We start from the raw sequence: 19,892 nt of genomic DNA on the forward strand, positions 1-19,892 counted from the left end.
CATGGGAACCTTGGGCACATAGCCCGGTCGGGGTCTCAGGATCACGTGAGAGTAGCCCGGACCAAACTCCAGGCACGTTTCACTGACAGAGAACGCCCGCTCCAGGTGGTGGCACTCTGCAGGCACAAGTGCACCGTGAGCACCTTATCCACATGGGGGATCCCCGAATAGCCCCTAGCCGCCCCACCATCGAGGGTAGTGAGGGCAGGGGAGCTGAGAGACCGGGATTGGGTCGTGAAAGGCATCTCCAGGAAGAAAGGAACCGGGGCCGGGCGCGGCCATGAGCGGCGCTCCAAGCCGAGGAACCAATCGTCGAGCCGCGAAGGTTCAGGGGAGAGTGGAGGGTTCCACTCTAACCCGACGCTTGCGGCTGCCCTCGGCAAGCATGTCGGCCAGCTCCATGACGGCTTGCGACTGGGCGACTGTACCCGAGGGAGGAAGCCCAGCCAAAGCCTCCTCATCCACGTCCGATGCTGCGCTCGAGAGCTCATCGTCTTCCTCGGCCCCGAATAAGAGGTCGAACTCACCATGAGATGAGCCGGCGGTCACATTCAAGAGCCCGACCGGGGCAAGCAAGTGTGCTGAGGAATGGGAGGTCCGTGGGGGGATACCCGGCAGAGGTGCTCCCATTGAGGTCCCCAAATCGCCCCCAGTGCTAACCGCCGCAGCCTCATACCCCCAGGTAGAAGGACCGAGGCAGGGAGCCGCTGGGGTGGCTTGCTTTCTTACAAAGGCAAGCTGCGACTGCAACATTGCCATGGTCATGTTCTACGATGTCTCCGCGTGGGCATCGTGGCCGTCAGAAGCTGAGAGATAACGACCGCAACAGGAATACCACACAAACGGAAGGGCATCTTTAAGAAGACGTTCCGTGTGTGCCGCTCTTTTAGTGAAGAAAATATACTCTTTTAGAATATACTCTTTTTTTTGTTTGTTTGTTTCTGCCGAAGTGCCCAGGGGCATTCTCTGCACTGCACCAGTGCAGAGGGGGAGAAGCCGCTGAAATGCGCCGTAAGAATCCAGCAGAAGAGGTGAATGAAAATTGCAGAGAATTCAGCTCAATGAATAGAACTGCTCAGCTCCGAAGAGAAAATCTGAATGAGTGGTTGCATACCAGTTCCTTTTATACCCGTATGTCCGGGGGAGTGGCATGCAAATTCCACTTGCCAATTCCCATTGACTTTTTTCAAAGATCAGAGGTGTTTGGGGCTCCCAAGAGTGACCCATAGTGTCACTACATCGACACAACGTCGAGTGAGTGACAGATAGGGAACTGCAGATTTTTGGCTCAAAGTACACACACACCCACGCGTACACACACACACACACACACACATATTTATATAGAACAAAAGTATTCGCTTTTCTGCAGACAGGCTCTTTAGAGAAGGCAAAAATTGCTTATATAATAAATAAAGGATAAATGTCGAGCACTGAAAGTGCGGAGAACCTATTGTTTTCTAAGGATTATTATTATTATTAGGGCCCAAGCACTGAAATTGTGGAGGCCCTATTGTTCTTCTAAGGATTATGATTATTTTTCTTTTTCAGGGTTTTCGTTACTTTTGGGGTACATAACGTGTGAAAACTCTTGAAATTTTGTACACACATCTGAGTTGTCGGGTCTTAGGGCTGGGCAAAGTTGTGGGGGGCAGGGGGATGGCTCTGTAGCGCCCCTTTGAAAATGGGCATGTAAGGGGGGCTCTGTAGCACCCCCATTTTCACCTACAGTCACCATTGGTACATATATAGTTCTCATCAAGCCGGACAACTTTCATAAATATAGTCATTAGGTCCGCCCAACAGGAAGTCGGCCATTTTAGATTTTTTTGAATATGGCAGTCTCTGAACTTTTAAAATACTCCTAGGTGATTCATGAGACTGTCACAACATTTAGACAACATTATGCCAAGACATTGAAGATGTTAAATTGTGAGCAGATTTTGATATATCAAATGGTGTTCCCATGGCGAGGCATTAAATTAATGGTGAAAAATGGGAAACAGGAAGTGTCTCGTATCTTCTGTGTGCAATGTGTGATTTAGATCAAAACTGAGACGTATGTTTTGTCTTGGGGCTAATCACATGGATTTTACTATTTTGGGTCATGGTCATACCACCTGGCAGCAGGAAGTGTGACTCTTACAACAGACTTTAAAATAGTTCTCTTATATTTACTCAAATCGCTTCAAAATTGTGTCAACCTTGCATTGTTTTCCAAAAGCCACCGGGTGGAAATGGACAAGTTGTGCGTGGGTCCATCATCGCTGCTTGCAGCAATATTTATTATTATTATTAGGGCCCAAGCATTGAAAGTTTGGAGGCCTTATTTTTCTTCTAAGGGACCGTTTACACGACAGTGTTTTCAACTTAAAACGAAAAACTTTTTATGCGTTTTGGCTGTTAGATTACACGACAACGGCGTTTTGGGGCCTGAAAACACAAACTTTTGAAAATGGGTTTCAAAGTGCAAGTTTTTGAAAACGATGCCGTTATCGTCTCCATGTAAACATACAAAAACACGAATTTGTGAAAACGATTACGTCATGTGCACGTGAATTATGTGTTATATAAAGAATGATGGATTGATAGGCATGAATTTGAGATGTATAATTATCAATATGAATACTGGTGTCTGTGCAAATAACAATAATCAACAATTTATTCATTTGGAGTGTTTTGTATGGAGTGTGAACATTGTACAGTAGGCAGAACCTGCAATTCGAAAATCTTGAAATTAATGTATGGATTCAGATGGGGAAAATGTATTTGTATTTTAAATGTTCTTTATTTACTTAATTTTATTTGATGTACCTTTACCCTGCAATTCATTCACCCACGACTTATGTATATAGCCTATAGTTAGAGATGTGATGCCATGTACAGTATTCAATGATATGCTTAGAATATGAAAACATGAGGCAGTGATAATGCATGTTAAATCCAGTGTACACAAGACCTCTCTCTCCGTCAGAAGATATCCATATATCAGAGTTCTGTCTGATATCCAAAACCAGTCAACATCAACAGCTTGTTATGGTAACTTACTCTCCTACCAGCCCAAGAGTCAGCAGGGGGAGATACAGAAGAAGGCAGGAGACGAAGTGATGGTAAAAATGAGCAGAGTTTATTGAATAATCTTGAGAGTTCAGTCAAGAGGCATGCACGCGAGTACTTCAAAACAATGCGCAAGACATTCAAAACTACAATGGTGGACTACAGGACTGTGTTAGTGCTGCTCAAGATTTTGAGTTTATTGACGCTTCTCTAGCAAAGTAATTGTAGTAATAAAGCAACCTCATCGTCCGTCCAGACAAAATTGCTCGATGCTTTCGCCATCTTCATTGTTTGTATTCACCGCTCTGTGGAAGAATGCTTATGTGCACTGGCGCGTAGTGTTTCTTTACAAAGTGACATCGCCAACTACTGGCCTGGCATGCATAATACAGCATTTTTGTAATTTTCGCGGATCCGCTTGAACAGGGATCATTTGGCAACGTTGTCGTCTGTGCGCGAAACTTTTCAAAAACGCAAAAGAAAACTTTTCCATTTTTAGTACATCGTTGTCGTGTAAACGTACCCTAAGGATTATTATTTATTAGGGGTCAAGCCCTGAAAGTAATCTATTGTAATCGTTAGTGTTCTTATTATTCTTTTTTTCTGCCATGGGAGTCTATGGCAGCCCATACAGCCATTTGCAGGAAAGTTATGAAAACACTGCTAGAGGACAGTCTGAACTGATACCATAGCAAATTTGGAGTCTGTAACTCAAACCCTTTAGTGCCACCAACAGGTCAAAGTTTCACTCATGTTTACACTGATAACATTTGAACTGTAATTCCTAGAGACAAAATTATTTTTGAAGTTGAATTTTGAACTTTAAGGAAACATTTTTTCGCTATTCCTCCTACAATTTTTGTCCGATTTCCACCAAAATTGTTTAAAGCTATCGTGAGATAGAGCTACACAAAAGTTAGCACTTTTTTCAATGTTTGAAATCATTCCTGAGAAAAGGCTCAGGTTTAAAATTCTGAAGGGATTCTTGATATCTTAAATACTGTTGCCATGGCAACACATTAAATGTTATTATTCCTTTTAATGTATATTCACATGTTTTGAGGTAATTGGCATGCTTGAATTTTCATAATATTTTGCACACACATCAGAGTTGTCGGCCATTAGGCCTGGGCAAATGTTAACACATGGGTGCGGCTGGGGAGCTCTGTAGCACAACCTTTTGACAAAAGTGGTGGAGTCAGCATCTTCTATGGTCACCACACTTGCTATGTATATTGTACTCATCAAGCCAGACAACTTTCAAAATTGGAAGTCAGCTATTTTGGATTGAATGTGCATTTTTTGAAAATCTCAGGCCCTGAATTTTGAATACTTCTCCTAGGAGATTCATGTGACAGGTACCAAACTTAGGGAATATTATGCCATTATGAATTGTGCACGGATTTTTGATATTTTGAACAGTGTTGCCATGGCGAGGCAATAAATTAAGGGCAAAAATGTGACACAGGAAGTTCCTTATAACTTCTGTGTGTATTGTATGATTTTGATGAAAATTCAGCTCTATGTTTTGTAATGGGGCTAATCATATTTATTCAGCTATTATGGGTCATGGGCATAGAACCACCAACTGATAGCAGGAAGTAAGGCAATTTTAACAGACTTTGAAATAGCCCTCTTGTGTTTACGTGAATTGCTTAAAAATTCTTTTGAATAATGTCAAGACACTGCTGATGCAAAATTGTAAAGGGATATTTTGATATCTTAAATAGTGTTTCCATTGCAATTTATTGTGCAAGTGAAAACAGTTTTTAAAGTGAAATAAACAGCTATAGAAATCTTAATTTATTGTAATGAAAATGTACTGCACAAACTTTTTATTTTTTATATAAATAATATATAATAAAAACATTAACTGAAATGTAAATATACTAGAAATTCAAAGCCATATGTCCAACCCAGTTATGAGTGGCAATTAACTTTAATCAAACGCAGTACCATAAATGTCCAGTAGAGCCAAGCTCCATTGTTGAAAGATTCCCAAAATACCACTTTGAGAAGGATTTTGGATTCCAGGATTTTGCATGTTGTGTCTAGAAGAGATCCCTCCTTCGTACGTTATGTTTATGAATTATGTGTAACTACGTTCTTCAGTTAACTATATTTCTCATTTCATGTGTTAAACATCTCCAGTTCTTGAGTTGGAGTTTCTAATTCATCTGATCTGTGTATGTTTTTATTGCCAATCCAGTGCTGGAATGTGTTATTTTGAATTTATGATAAATGTTCGTTGTGGCTGTTATCAGTGTCGTTTAGTGTCAGCAGTTTTTTCTGCAGCTCATGCTCTTTTCCAGGAAATAGAAAAGCGAAATATGTCCCCCATTGTGATTGCCTTCTCGGCCATTGTTTGTGTGTATGTAGAGTGTGTGTTTTGCCTTATCTCTCTCTCTCTCTCTCTTAATCACTCTCAAGTGTGGGGTATCCAGGTGAGCTGATTGTTAATGGGAAGCACCAGCACGCAGTTTGTTTCCTTCCTATATAAACTGAGTGTTCCATGGCTGGGTTGTGCAATGGGAGATGGGTGTTCGTGAGGTGTGCCATCTTGGTCACCGATGCTCTCATGCAGATATCCACTGCTGGAGTGGAGAGTTTATGGCATTCTGTACATTTTAGAGGGTTAAATCACAAGTACTGGGACTTGAAATGTTCATGGATTCCTTTTAAGCTGCTGTTTGCAGAAAAATTATCCTAGAAAATTAGTTATTGTCCAGAATAAAGAGTCATAGAACTGGTGTTGTTTTTTTTTTTCATTGTAATTCAGGAGGATCTCACAAGGGAAGCTTGTTTAACTCTGTCTTTTATTGCCCATAATCTCTGCCCTTGAAATGGTGGAGGTTTCTTCAGAAGCATGAAGTTCTCATGTCATGTGCTGTCTGGACAAGTCCATTTTGTTCATTTTATTAGCCAGATGTGAGCTTCAGCTAGACTTCTTGGTGCTTAGATGAGCCGAATCTTTTCATTTATGACATTGAGGAATTCCAGAATTAAAAGGTTGGGTCTTCTAGATTCAAGTCATATTGCAGCAATTGTTCGCTTTTCTGCACCTAATATCCTACACTAATGCATGCAGAACTGTGATGTCATCAACTGATTTAACATACAGTTAATAGGACAACTTCTCCCTGTAGAAAGTTGACCCACGTGAAACACAGGCAGAGTGTGTCCATCTACAGAGCCATACAGGTGCATTAGCGGAGGTTACAACTGCGCATGTCTATTTGGCGCTTTATTTTCTTTGCCAAAGTGTATGATCCAGGTGTGTTATTAAACTAGAGATGAACCACGGAGCAAATGCTTACTGAATCGTGGGTGGTGAACCGTGTGGTTTGGTTTCTTACCGAGAACCGTTACACCCCTAATAGATAGGTAGGTAGATAGATAGATAGATAGACTCACATTTATATTATATTATGTATACATTTATTTTAACAAATAGCATCAAACATATTTACATACATAAAAGCTTATCCTGTATAATACACTTCCGTTAAAAACAATTGGCATAATGTTAGCAAACATTTCAGGTGAATAAAGCTGCTAAATAATCACAGATTCAAAAATATTAACAGAACTTCAACTAGAAGGTGATAATGTTACTTAACCAATCTGATGTGGTTGTTGCATTTTCATCAGTGGACCCAATTAAATGCATGCTGTTTTTTCTTCAGTCACTGGATTGGATCATAAGCAGAGAACATAAGACATAAGTACTGTTGCTTAGATGTCGCATGTTTTAAAAATGCACTCTTTTAACATTTTTTAATGTTTTCACTGTAATGTTCTAATTGCAAAATAGACTGCAGAAGATGAAAGTTGAATCTTTAAGTTTTAATTTGATACCAAGTTTGTGAACATTGATGAAGCTTTTGATATTAAACAAAGCATTTGTTTTATAGTCACATTCAAATGGCCCACCTGTTGGCCAGTGACAGTTAACAGGTTTAAAATGGGCATGTAAGACAGCCTCTGTAGCAACCCCATTTTCAACTGCAGTCACCAAAATTGGTATGTATATAGTTCCCATCAAGCTGGACAACTTTCTGAATTATAATTATTTGCTCCGCCCAACAGGAAGTCATCCAATTTGGATTTTTTGAATATTGCATTCTCTGAACTTTTAAATACTCCTAGGGGATTCATGAGACTGTCACCACATTTAGAAAACATTATGCCAAGATACTGAAGATGCTAAATTGTGAATAGATTTTGAAATATCGAATGGTGTTGCCATAGCGAGGCATTAAATTAATGGCAAAAAATGGGAAACAAGCAGGGTCTCATATCTTCTGTGTGCACTGTGTGATTTAGATCAAAATTGAGATGTATGTTGGGGGCTAATCACATGGATTTGACTATTTTGGGTCACGGACATAGCGCCAGGCAGCAGGAAGTGTGGCTCTTACAAGAGACTTTAAAATAGTTCTCTTATATTTACCCAAATTGCTTCAACATTTTTTAGAATAATATCAAATGCCAAATGAATGTGTCCACCATGCCTTGTTTTCCGAAAGCCATCCGGTGGAAATGGACCCATGGTGCTTGGGCCCGTCATTGCTGCTTGCAGCTATATTTATTATTATTGTTATTATTATTATTATTATTTTTTAAGGTTTTCTGTACTTTTGGGGTACATAACATGCGTGAAAACTCTTGAAAGTTTGCACACACATCAGAGTCGTTGGCCATTAGGGCTTGGCAAAGTTGCAGGGGGGGCGTGCAGAGGGGGTTCTGTAGTGCCACCAAAATATGGGCATGTTCAGGGGGATCTGTAGCACATCCCTTTTGAGCTACCATCACCAAACTTTGTACACATATAGATCTCATCAAACTGAACAACTTTCATGCTGACAGTCATAAGCTCCGAACAAAATTGGAAAAAGGAAATGTCTCATATCTTCTGCATGCATGGTGTGATTTACATCTAAATTGAGCCAAATGTTTGTCCTTGCGGGCTGATCACATTGATGTGGCTATTGTGGGTCACAGTCGTAGTGCCACCAACTGGCGGAAGGAAGTGTGGCACTTTTAACAGACTTTAAAAATATCCCTCTTATGTTTACTTGAATTGCATCAAAAACATTTAGAATAATGTCAAAACAGTGCAGATTTAAAATTCTGAAGGGATTCTTGATATCTTAAATACTGTTGCTATGGCAATGCATTAAATGTTATGATTCCTTTTATGTATATTCACATGTTTTTGAGGTACTTGGCATGCTTGAATTTTCATAATATTTTGCACACACATCAGAGTTGTCGGACATTAGGCCTGCGCAAAAGTTAACACATGGGCGTGGCTGGGGAGCTTTGTAGCACCACCTTTTGACAAAAGTGGTGGGGTCAGTTTCTTCTATGATCACCAAACTTGCTACATATATTGTACTCATCAAGCCGGACAACTTTCAAAATTACAGTCATTAGCTCCACCCCACAGGAAGTTGGCTATTTTGGATTGAATGTGCATTTTTTGAAAATCTTATGCCCTGAATTTTGAATACTCCTCCTAGGAGATTCATGTGACTGGCCCCAAACTTAGGCAATATTAGCCAAGACATTGAAGATGCATAGATGTTTGATATTTTGAACGGTGTTGCCATGGCGAGGCAATAAATTAAGGGCACAAATGTGAAACAGGAATTTCCTTCTAACTTCTGTGTGCATTGTATGATTTTGATGAAAATTCAGCTGAATGTTTTGTAATGTTGTGTGTGGGGGCTGATCATATTTATGTGGCTATTATGGGTCACAGGCATAGCGCCACCAACTGAGAGCAAGAAGGCAATTTTAACAGACTTTGAAATAGCCCTCTTGTGTTTATGTGAATTCAAAATTCTTTAGAATAATTTCAAGACACTGCTGATGTAAAATTGTAAAGGGATATTTGATATCTTAAATACTGTTTCCATTGCAATTTATTGTGCGAGTGAAAGCAATTTTTAAAGTGAAATAAAATGCTATAGAAGTTTCCATTTATTGTAATTAAAATGTACTGCACAAACTTTTTATTTTTCATATAAATAAAATATAATAAAATATCAACTGAAATGTCAAAGTCAAAAAATCAAAGTCAGTTTTGTTCCAAATTTTAGATAGAGTGGCAAAGTGCTCAGGCGCAGTACCAGAAATGTCCAATAGAGCTCCAAGAGGTCCTCACTGCAGCCTGTAGTGCCATAATGTACTGGATTAGATCCAATATGTACTGGATATTTTAAGTGGATTTTGGTTATGTCATGATTGTTTGAACACACATGCGCTAACTCAATGGCACCGATCTGTTATTGTATGTGTTTTTAGTGCTCATGTTGTCTTTGTTTGGTAAAATCTTTGTTGTTTATGTCTGGAATAATGAAATATATGTATATTATTTATGGATGTTAGAATACCACACTCAAAATAGATTGTTAATATTTCATGACATATGCATGCTCAATGTTTGTGTTTTTTGCAGAGCTTCAGATATTTTTTTATCACGTGATCTTAGATTTAAAAGCTAAATGTATTTTGTGATTAGTATAAATTCATAAGCAATTAGAATATTTAATGTGTGTAAAACGCTTTGCCATTTTTAATGTGCTTAGTATAAATAGCCAGTATGAAACAAACCACCTCTGTGAAGTTGGCACCCCATATAATTAAATCATTACCAAATCTATACCATTCATTTGTGCTGCAGAAATTAACGTTTGTGTTGGTTTGGTGTTTGAGATATTAGACATTATTTTTTTGGCTGTGTGACGTCACTTTCCACCCCATGTGGTCCAAATCGCTCCAAACCGGTGTCATTCGTTTGTGCTTGATTTGTGCTGATTTGTGCCGTTAAAATTAATCTTGTATCTATTTCCCTTCATTAGAAATAACAGCTTGTATTCGGGAGCAGTGATGTCACTCTCCACCCCATGTGGTCCAAATCGCTCTGAACCGGTGTCTTTCATTTGTGCTGATTAAAAGAAACATCATAACATATTCCTTTCTTTGTATTTAACAAGATAGCTTTTGGGAATTATTCCACGTCTTTTTTCGCAAGTAAACAGCCACAGTATTCTGCTCTGAATTTGTTTATTAGTTTTAATTCTGCTAGAAGCTGGTGCGACTTGTGTTCTTGGTGTTTGTGTAATTACATAGTCCTATATGTTAGCTAATATTAAAAATATTTGTTTGAAAATTCAGCACAAATGTTTGAAAACATGTTAGGTGCCATTCACATGCTGGAATGCGTTTGTTGTTGCACTAAAATTACACGCAGCGCCACAAAAGAGCAAAATGAAGGTGTCTCGACTCGAGACGTTTTACAGTTTCGGTTCTTTTTGACTTGACGTGGCATCTAAAAACACTAACAAGTCATCAAAGATGTCTATCTAGCACACATTTACATTTAAATCAATTATAAAACAGCACGGACGGACACAAAAACGCACTCAATGTAAACGGCCCCTCAGTGTAAGACTAGAACTCTTTAGAAAAGTTTGATCACACTTGCCTATTCTTTATTATTTGTTACTGCACATTTGAGATTTTAGAGTATAACATCATGAAATCTAAGAAGTAACCCAAAAGTATGGAAATGATGCAGTGACCAAAACAAATTAAATCAGAAACATCTTCTATTTGAACTTCTACAGTGTAGCCTTTTGTCTGTTCCAGCTCTGCACACAGTTAATTTTCTCAGTCAACTTCAGGTGCATCCTGGGATACCTTTTAAACAGTATTGAATGATTTCATATGCTGGAAACTTGTTGGCTACTTTTATTTACATTTTTTAAAAATAAATAAATAAAACAAATAAATAAAAGGTTTGTATAGATGTCTATAATTTATTTTTGAGTACAGAAATAATCCCAAGCATTTGACCATAAGCCTTTAGATCAAAAGGTTTTAAGATTATGAGGAACAAACTTAGTCAGTGTCCTTTGGGCTGTTTGTGAAGGCTATATTTATTTTATATTTATAAGTTGTTGACATTAATTGTATTTACTAACTTTTACTATTTTTTATTTGATTTGTATCTTGCTATGTTTTGCTATTGCTGTAGCTAAATCGAGGACAACTGAGTTTCATGTTTTTAGTTTAAGTTTTTAAAATTAAAGTAACCATTTAAAGTGATTTTAATAAGGACAATTTAGAAATTTTGCCAAACAATTTGGTCAAATTAGCTTTAGAAAAAGTGACTTTAGCTGAAAGGTGAGTAGTTTGCATCCATGATTAAAATATCAGACCAAATCTGATATTTTCTGACAGAGAAAGAGAGATGTGTTTGAGTTTGATGTGGTGAAAGGTTAAATCTTTGCCCAAAAATTAATGCTTCAACGATACCAAACATGGCACAAACCAGAAGCGAGCACAAACGATCAAGACAGGTGAGAGTGACTGACACGGGGGTTAGCCTGCATGATTTCACGGCTCCAGAAAGCTATCTTGTTAAATACAAAGAAAGGAATATGTTATGATGATTCTTTTAACGGCACAAACCGGCACAAATCAGGCACAAACGAACGACACCGGTTTGGAGCGATTTGGACCACATGGGGTGGAGAGTGACATAACTGCTCCCGAAAAAGTTTCATGTTATTTCTAAGGAAGGGAAATAGATACAAGATTAATTTTAATGACACAAATCGAGCACAAACGAACGACACTGGTGTGGTGCGATTTGGATGACAAGGGGTGGAAAGTGGTGTCACTGCTACTGAATTCAAATTCTTCTTTCTTTTTTTTTTGGGGGGGGGTATTTCCTGCCCTTTTCTCCCCCAATTTGGCCAGCTCAATTCCCAAAGCACTCTAAGTCCTCGTGGTGGCGTAGTGACTTGCCTCAATCTGGGTGGCGGAGGACAAATCTCAGTTGCCTCCACCTCTGAGACAGTCAGTCTGTGCATCTTATCATGTGGCTTGTTGAGTGTGTTACCGCGGAGACCTAGTGTGTGTGGAGGCTCATGCTATTGTCCACGGTATCCACGCACATCTCACCACACGCTCCATTGAGAGCAAGAACCACATTATAGCGACCACGAGGAGGTTATCCCAACATGACTACCCACCCTAGCAACTGGGCCAATTGGTTGCTTAGAAAGCCGGACTGGAGTCATTCAGCATGCCCTGGATTTGAACTTGCGACTCCAGGGGTGGTAGACAGCGTCTTTACTTGCTGAGCTACCCAGGCCCCCCAAATGCTTATTTCTAAGGAATTCAGGGAAAAAGATACAGTTTTTCTTTTAATGGCAAAAATCAGCACAAATCAAGCACAAACGAACGACACTGGTTTGGAGCGATTTGGACCACATGGGGTGGAAAGTGACGTCACACAGCCATAAAAATTATGTCTAATATCTCAAACACCGAACCAGCACAAACTTAAATTTTTGCGGCACAAACGCATGGTAACGAATGGTATAGATTTGGTAATGATTTAATTATATGGGGTGCCAACTTCACGGAGGTTACAAACAAGTACGTAGTGGATTTAATCCAGTAAATCATCACACTACAGGCTGCAGTGAGAACAGACTCAGTAGGCTGGTTTGAGATGAGCAAGTTCTGCACAGTACCGGCAGGTGCATGCCAGTTATTTGTCTGACTTGCTATGATTTCATGAAGACGTATGCCAAAAAATGTCCTGCGAGAGCGAGGTGGCCACAATTGTAGCAGGCATGCGGCGCAGTTGCTTTTTGTGAGTTGCGCGAACTGCAAGCACAATGGGAAAAGACTGGCTGACAACACAGCTTAATGCTCATTGGCTTAAACAACCGTGATGTTTCGTTATCTTCTAAAATGTTAGATTTTTTATCTATAATATCATGTTTTTATGTGTATAAATTATATATGAATATTCCCAACACTGTGACAGTGCTATCTCTGTATGGGATATGTGATAGGTATATTTCTGAAATATTTAAAATACGTATCTTTATTAAATAAAAAATGGACAGGAAGACACGTCTTATGGGGGAATTAAATAAAAGGTACATTGAGAGTTTTGTTTATCATATTTATTTTCATTTAAAGCAACACAATTTAAATTGTATCCACTTTATTAACAACAAAGCACATAAACTTGAATCACGCAATATCTACCTTTGATCTCGTAGCGGCTGATCCACTACAAGAAGTGAGAATTATAAATGATGATATTTCATGGGCCACCATCATTGTTATCGTGTCTGCTCTATTAGACCCAGTTGACCTGCAGGAGCTGTTGATGAATATTAACTTTTTTATTGAAGAAATCACGCAAATCCTGATCGCAAACGGCTGTTTTTAATTTACAAAGTGCTGACACAATGACAGATATGAGGTCAAATATAATCTAACGAAGATCAAGACCACCATATATGATATAATGGGAGGAACGGGACCCCTCTTCACCACCGCTGCGCATGGACTACTGTTTATGAAAGGATAAGTGAATAAAAATAATGTCATACTGTGAAAATAATGTCTTTGCATTTATTTTGAATGCAGTAAATTATATTGTTCAATCGAAACAGCTGTTGTTAAGTTTTGATATGGAATATGATCATATTGAAGTAAAATATTATTATTTGTTGTATGTGGGTTAATAATTTAAGCAGTTAAGACACATATTGCATGTCTGATGGTAGTTTTCATTTCTAAGTTAGGCTTTAAATGTGTGAGAATGTTTATTCATCAACCTGTTACATGACCGACATTATCATACAGGCTCATTGAACCAAGATTAAACTTGTTTTGCCGATATTTCAGAAAAGAACCCACATACTTTATTCACTGTAAACCATAGATATTACTTTATAATAACTTTTTATTAACATTAAAATACATTATTACATTCTATGAAGCATAAAAGTTTATTAAAACTGCAGTGCTGCCTATTTCCACCATTAAAATCTGCTGCTCGAAAGAACCCGGAAGCGTGGTTTCCTAAGGTGTGACGTCAGAGTAATTTTATCTACAGTGTGAGGTTTCCATGGTTACATGGGCTGGCCTTTCTCAGTTTAGAAAGCGACATTAACCACATGATCATTTCGAGCGTTCCAGAGGAATTATCTTGAATAATTTATGGCAGAAAAAAATATAATATGTTTGTTGAAAATGAAAATAGTTGCTGGCTCCAACTGCTAACAGCACTGTAACCAGTTATTTTAGAAGTTATTATAATATTTCTAATCTTGTAAACATATTATGTTGTGCAATAAAATTTTGTCACTTCACGTGGTTTGAGAGGTGTTTCTATCATTAGTTTTGTTTAGATCCTAAACTTTATTTATCTTACTGTCCCAACTTTATGGCATTTTATGAAAGAAAAAATAAAAGACTTGTCCTGTCCTTAGAAAAAGCTTTCATATAACTTATCTTTTTGTATTATTGTTCTCAAATTCATATTGTGTTTTTATGCCAATTCCTGTCTAGATTACTCAGATAATTGTGCATATGTGGTCTTTTGGGAATCATTAGGCTCGTTTGAGATGTCAAACACCTCGCCTTGAAAGCAGATGAGAGCAGGCTGGTGCAGTCTGGGGAGAGGAGTGAAATAAGAGCTGTCAAGTTGGACAGTTCTCACTTCTCGTAGTGGATCAGCCGCTATGAGATCAAAGACAGATATTGCGTGATTCACGTTCAGGTGCTTTGATGTTAATAAAGTGGATGCAATTTAAATTCTGTTGCTTAAAAATTAAAATAAATATGATGAACAAAACACTCAATGTACCAGTTATTTAATTCCCCCCATAAGACATGTCTTTCCATACATTTTTAGTTTAATAAAGACATATTTTAGATACTGTATTTCAGAAATATGATACCAATCACATATCCCATACAGATATTGCACTGTCAGAATGTTGGAAATTTTCACATTAATTTATACACATATAAACATAATATTAGAGATAAAAAATCAAACATTTTAAAAGCCAATGAGCATAAAGCTGTGTCATCACTCTGTAGCACCCCCATTTTCACCTACAGTCACCAAAATTGGTTCATATATAGTTCTCATCAAGTCGGACAGATTTCATAATCATAGTCATTAGGCCTGCCCATAAGGAAGTTGCCCATTTTGGATGTTTTGAATATTGCAGTCTCTGAACTTTTAAATACTCCTCCTAGGGGATTCATAAGACCATCACCACATTTAGACAACATTATGCCAAGACATTTAAGATGCTAAATTGCTAGATTTTGATATATTGAACAGTGTTGCCATGGTGAGGCATTAAATTAATTGCAGAAAATGGGAAACAGGAAGTGTCACATATCTGCGGTGTGCAATGTGTGATTTAGATCAAAATTGAGAAGTATGTTTAGTCTTGGGGGCTAATCACATGGATTTGACTATTTTGGGTCACAGTCATAGCGCCACCACCTGGTAGCAGGAAGTGTAGCTCTTACAACAGACTTTAAAATAGTCCTCTTAAATTACTCAAATTACTTCAAAATTGTTTAGAATAATGTCAAATGCCTAATGCATGTGTCCACCTTGCATTGTTTTCCAAAAGCCACCGACTGGAAATGGACCCATGGTGCTTGGGCCTGTCGTCACTGCATGCAGCTATATTTAGATTCATTCCTCGTTTATTTTTAGATTACTTACTACTAATTTTTCATTGCTAAGTCTTCATTAGTGTATTCAAGACAACATGTAGTGTAGTTTGCTTTTATGATTTGACTCGTAGAATTGGCTTTATAATGATTTTTTTCTTTCTCATTAGAAACAGAATATCCCGAAAGACTACAAGATTACACTACATTATATACCAAAAGAAGTGGTGAGTTATTGTATTTTCATAAATAATTCACAGCAATAAAAGAAAACAGGGTGATAATGTAGTAAATTTTTTATGCTTTTCATTTATCTTCAAGAGTGGTATGTGCTGGGTGAAGCTTAATGTATTTCACTTGGAGGTGAGCTTAAAAGGCCTGATGCAGAAGTTTGGGAATATATCCTCCAATAAAGATAATATAGGCACTTTTGTCCAAATACTGCAAGAGATGCGGTACCACATGGGACTTGGCTTGGTAAGTTACCTTAAAACCAAGTGACTGATAATAAACATTTAATTGTAAATCAAAAATGTTGTAAACCAAAGCCGTGGGGCAACGATTTGGGACTATAGTTGGTCACAAGTGGATTTTTCCATTTTTTACTAGCTTTTTATCCTAATGCACATATTTTTCTTAAAGGTGAAGAATGTAATTTCTGCATCACCAAACGGAATTGCAAAACAAATTATTTTCAAACAGATTCCTCGAAAACAACCCCCGTCTTCCATTGTTTGAACAAACAAATAGCCCCACCTCAAACTCATGTTATTGGTTGAGCCAGTGTTGCCCAAAAAAAGAGCAGTGTTTACACTTTTTGGTGAAATCAGCCTACAAATAAGTTGCTTATAGTTGGAACTTAAATTTTTTTTTAAAGTTGGAACTTTTCTTGTTTATAGTTTGCATAACTTTGCATAAGCTGTGTTAGGAAAAAACTATTTGAACAGAAAATCATGTTTAACTTTAAAATATTTTTGAATGAAAACACAGTTTGAATACACTATTGGGTTAGGATGTGTTTCGGTTAAATCGCTTCAATTAAATGAGCTTTTTATAAATTTTTTGCACTTTTAGGAGGATTCAATGCTAGAATTTGAGTGTCACTACATAGAGGAGATGTGGCTTACAGCAAGGTATTTTGAATTTGTTGTGGACTTTTTCAACACTGCCAATTCGTCGAGAGAAACTGAGGACTGCGAGCCTCCGGCATGCCCCACATCCACAAAAACAACAGTTACGACAACCACAACAGTGTCGACAACATCAGCGAAGCATACTGCAAATGGTAAGGTATATGTTAATACCAAACTTAAAGAACTTTTCAAAAATGCATGTCTTTTTTTGTTGTTTTTTGTTTTTTTTTGTGGAAGGCCACTCATTTGCAACTAAGGTTTTAAATGTTAACACCCTCTTTTAAATCATATCTCTAGTGAGCTTTGGTTGCAGTGTGTGTGTGTGTGTGTGTGTGTGTTTGTGTGTGTGTGTGTGTGTGTTCTATGCCTTTTCAAATGGAGCCGCTGGACCAAACAAGAGAGGCAACATGTTTTTTTCAGCCCTGTTATGACAGAGCAATCTTCAGATCTTCCCATGCGGACAGATCAGATCTTTTAGGGGAGAAAAGAAAAGCAGATTGTGCCCGACTTTAAGCGTTGAACAATGGACGGTTTTTATCTGAGACTTTTAATGCTTCTCTGTTTCTTGTTTTTTTCTAGAGAGACTCAGTGGTTCTCCTGATGATACAGAAAAAGGTGAGATTTTGCATACTGTAAATGTCTTCTATACTTTCATATTGATTTGAAGAATACAACTCAGCTATGCAGATCAGGCTTGGGGTATACAGTACACTGCAAACATTAGGTTTTAAATCAGTATTTTTTTAAAGATCCTTAAAACAAGATAAATTTAATTGAAAAGCAAAATTGCAAATGATATTAACTGGTACAGCATGGTGCTAGCAAAACTAAGGTCATGGGTTCTATTCCTAGGGAACACATACTACTAAAAAGGTTTGTTTTCAGAGAATTTATTGAATGAAGTTTATTTTTCTTACCCCATTGGCAAATTGTTTTTGTCTTGTTTTATGCCTTAGATTTATGCTTAAAAAAATGAAAAACACAATTTGCAAATGGGGTTAAAGAAATAAACTCTATTCAAGGTATGATTTCTGAAGACAAGTCTTACTGTCATTGCCAAAAAGTAATTTATCTTGTTTAAAAGATAATTAGATATTTCAACTAGAAAGCATTGGCATTGGCTAGTTGTTTTATACATAAATCTAACAAAATTAAGTGAGGCTTATTTTTAAAATAAGAAAACACAATTAGCCAATGGGATAAGAAAAATAATCTCAGTCAAGATATATTCACTGAAAAGATTGAATGAATTAGAATGAAAAGCCTTAATATCATAAACAGTTTTGCTCCTCAAGTAATTTTATCCTGTTTTAAGGATGTATAAAATTTTACTGTAAAACAAGACAAAAATACGGTTTAAGAGAAGGACTTTTTGCAGCGTACTCCTTAACAGATCCTAGTACTCTGTCAGGCTCTGTAAGATTAAGCCCCCTAGGGCTTCAAAAGGAAGTCGTCTTATCCCTTTGCATCCCTGTACAACAAAAGTGTCTGTCAGACTAATTAAACCTGGCTGTGTCTGTCCATTTCTCTCTAGGGGTCCTCCTTCCAAAAGTGGTGGAGTACAGCCTATTGTCACTCCTCGCCATCCCGTTAATTGCAGTGGTGTTTCTGCTGTTCTGGAAGGTACGTCGATTTTTGGAGGCCCTATCTGACTCGAGAGCATGACATTAATTTAAGTTCACATTTTTGCTTTCATACATCTCCTGACTTATCTTTTGTTTGCCCTGTTGTCATGCAGATTAAATCCAGCAGAAATGCCCCCCAAACTGAACGGAGCGTAGAAGAAGGCCCTGCTCTTTTCCCAGGAGAGGAAGCAAATATACCCCCATTAGATGTGGAGATATCTGAAAAGTAATGTCGGTTTTCAGCACAATCTAATCTGCTATCTGCCTAGTATGCTGTGTTCCCTGTCTGTCACTCACTCGACATTGTGTCCATGTAGTGACACTAGGGGTTTGCTCTTGAGAGCCCCAATCACCTTTACTTTATTCAGAAAAGGCCAATGAAAATTGGTGAGTAGAATTTGCATGCCACTCTCCGCCCCGGACATACGGGTATAAAAGGAGATGGCGTGCACCACTTATTCAGACTTGTTCTTCGGAGCCGAGCGCATATGTGTGTGTGTTCGTCCCATCACCTTATTCCTTGCAGCTGGAATTTACGGCACATATCAGCGGTCGCCCTCGCACGGAGTGTTGTGCTTCTCCTGGGCGCTTCAGCGGTGTTAAAAGAGAATATTCCAAAAGAGTATATTTTCTCTAAAAGAGCTCGCACAAACGATTGTCGTCTTTTTAAAGATGTCCTTTCACCTTTGTGCTACTGGGTGCGGCCGTTATCTCTCCCCACCGGATGGCCATGAGATCTGTCTCGAGTGCTTGGGTCACCAGCATGCAGAGGCAGCTTTCGAGGAGGGGTCATGTTCTCACTGTGAGAACATGCCCATGAGAATGTTGCAGTCGCAGCTCTCTTCCTTCTTTGTGAAGTAGAGAACCACCGTGGCTGCTTCCCGACCCGGTCCGTCCTGCATTGAAACTCAGGCGGCTGCGTCGGCGAGCACCACGGGCAATCTGGATGTGGATATGGGAGCGTTTCCGCTGGCTCAATCCCCACGGACCTCCCAGCCCCCAGCACTCTCGTTCTGCCCAATAGAGTTCACAAGCAAGGTAGGCGGTCTGCCTCAGGATGGATTTAATATCTCGTTCATGGTTCATGACGAGGATGAGTTATCAGTTGCAGCATCAGAGGGTGGGCTTCTGCTTTCGGAAGCGGACGAATCTTCTGAGCTCCCGCTCTCGGGCGGTAGAGCTCAGGATGAGGCGGACGCTGAGTTGGCAGCCGTGCTTGCCCGGGTGGCCGCAAACATCAGGCTGGATTGGAACCCTCTGCCCTGCCCTGAGCGTTTGCGGCTAGATGATTGGTTTCTGGGCTCAGAGCATGACTCATGGCCGTGCCCCGCCCCAGTGCCCTTCTTCCCGGAAGTGCACGAAGAGCTCGCAAAGTCATGGAAGGCACCTTTCTCTGCCCGTACATGCTTCGCCAGCTAGTCCACCCTAACTACCCTCGACGTCGGAGCGGCTAAGGGATATGTCGAGCTTCTCCAGGTAGAGCGCGCCGTCGCGGTGCATTTATGCCTGCAGGACCCAGCCACCTGGAGGAACTGACTAAGGCTCCCTT

General features: G+C 39.0%; 1 protein-coding gene across 3 annotated transcripts in view; it reads left to right on the top strand.

Moving 5' to 3' along the window:
• Nucleotides 1-19,892, top strand: part of LOC127437681 (kit ligand-like) — a 68,697-nt gene that overhangs the window by 44,658 nt on the left and 4,147 nt on the right. For all 3 annotated transcript variants that reach the window (XM_051692747.1, XM_051692746.1, XM_051692748.1), the window contains 6 exons: nt 15,756-15,812; nt 15,907-16,062; nt 16,660-16,870; nt 17,298-17,333; nt 18,253-18,341; nt 18,457-18,569. In XM_051692747.1, the coding sequence (XP_051548707.1) occupies nt 15,756-15,812; nt 15,907-16,062; nt 16,660-16,870; nt 17,298-17,333; nt 18,253-18,341; nt 18,457-18,569 (662 nt within the window). The remainder of the gene's footprint in view (nt 1-15,755; nt 15,813-15,906; nt 16,063-16,659; nt 16,871-17,297; nt 17,334-18,252; nt 18,342-18,456; nt 18,570-19,892) is intronic.

The sequence above is a fragment of the Myxocyprinus asiaticus genome, chromosome 48, assembly GCF_019703515.2.
Source record: "Myxocyprinus asiaticus isolate MX2 ecotype Aquarium Trade chromosome 48, UBuf_Myxa_2, whole genome shotgun sequence".
NCBI lineage: Eukaryota > Metazoa > Chordata > Actinopteri > Cypriniformes > Catostomidae > Myxocyprinus > Myxocyprinus asiaticus.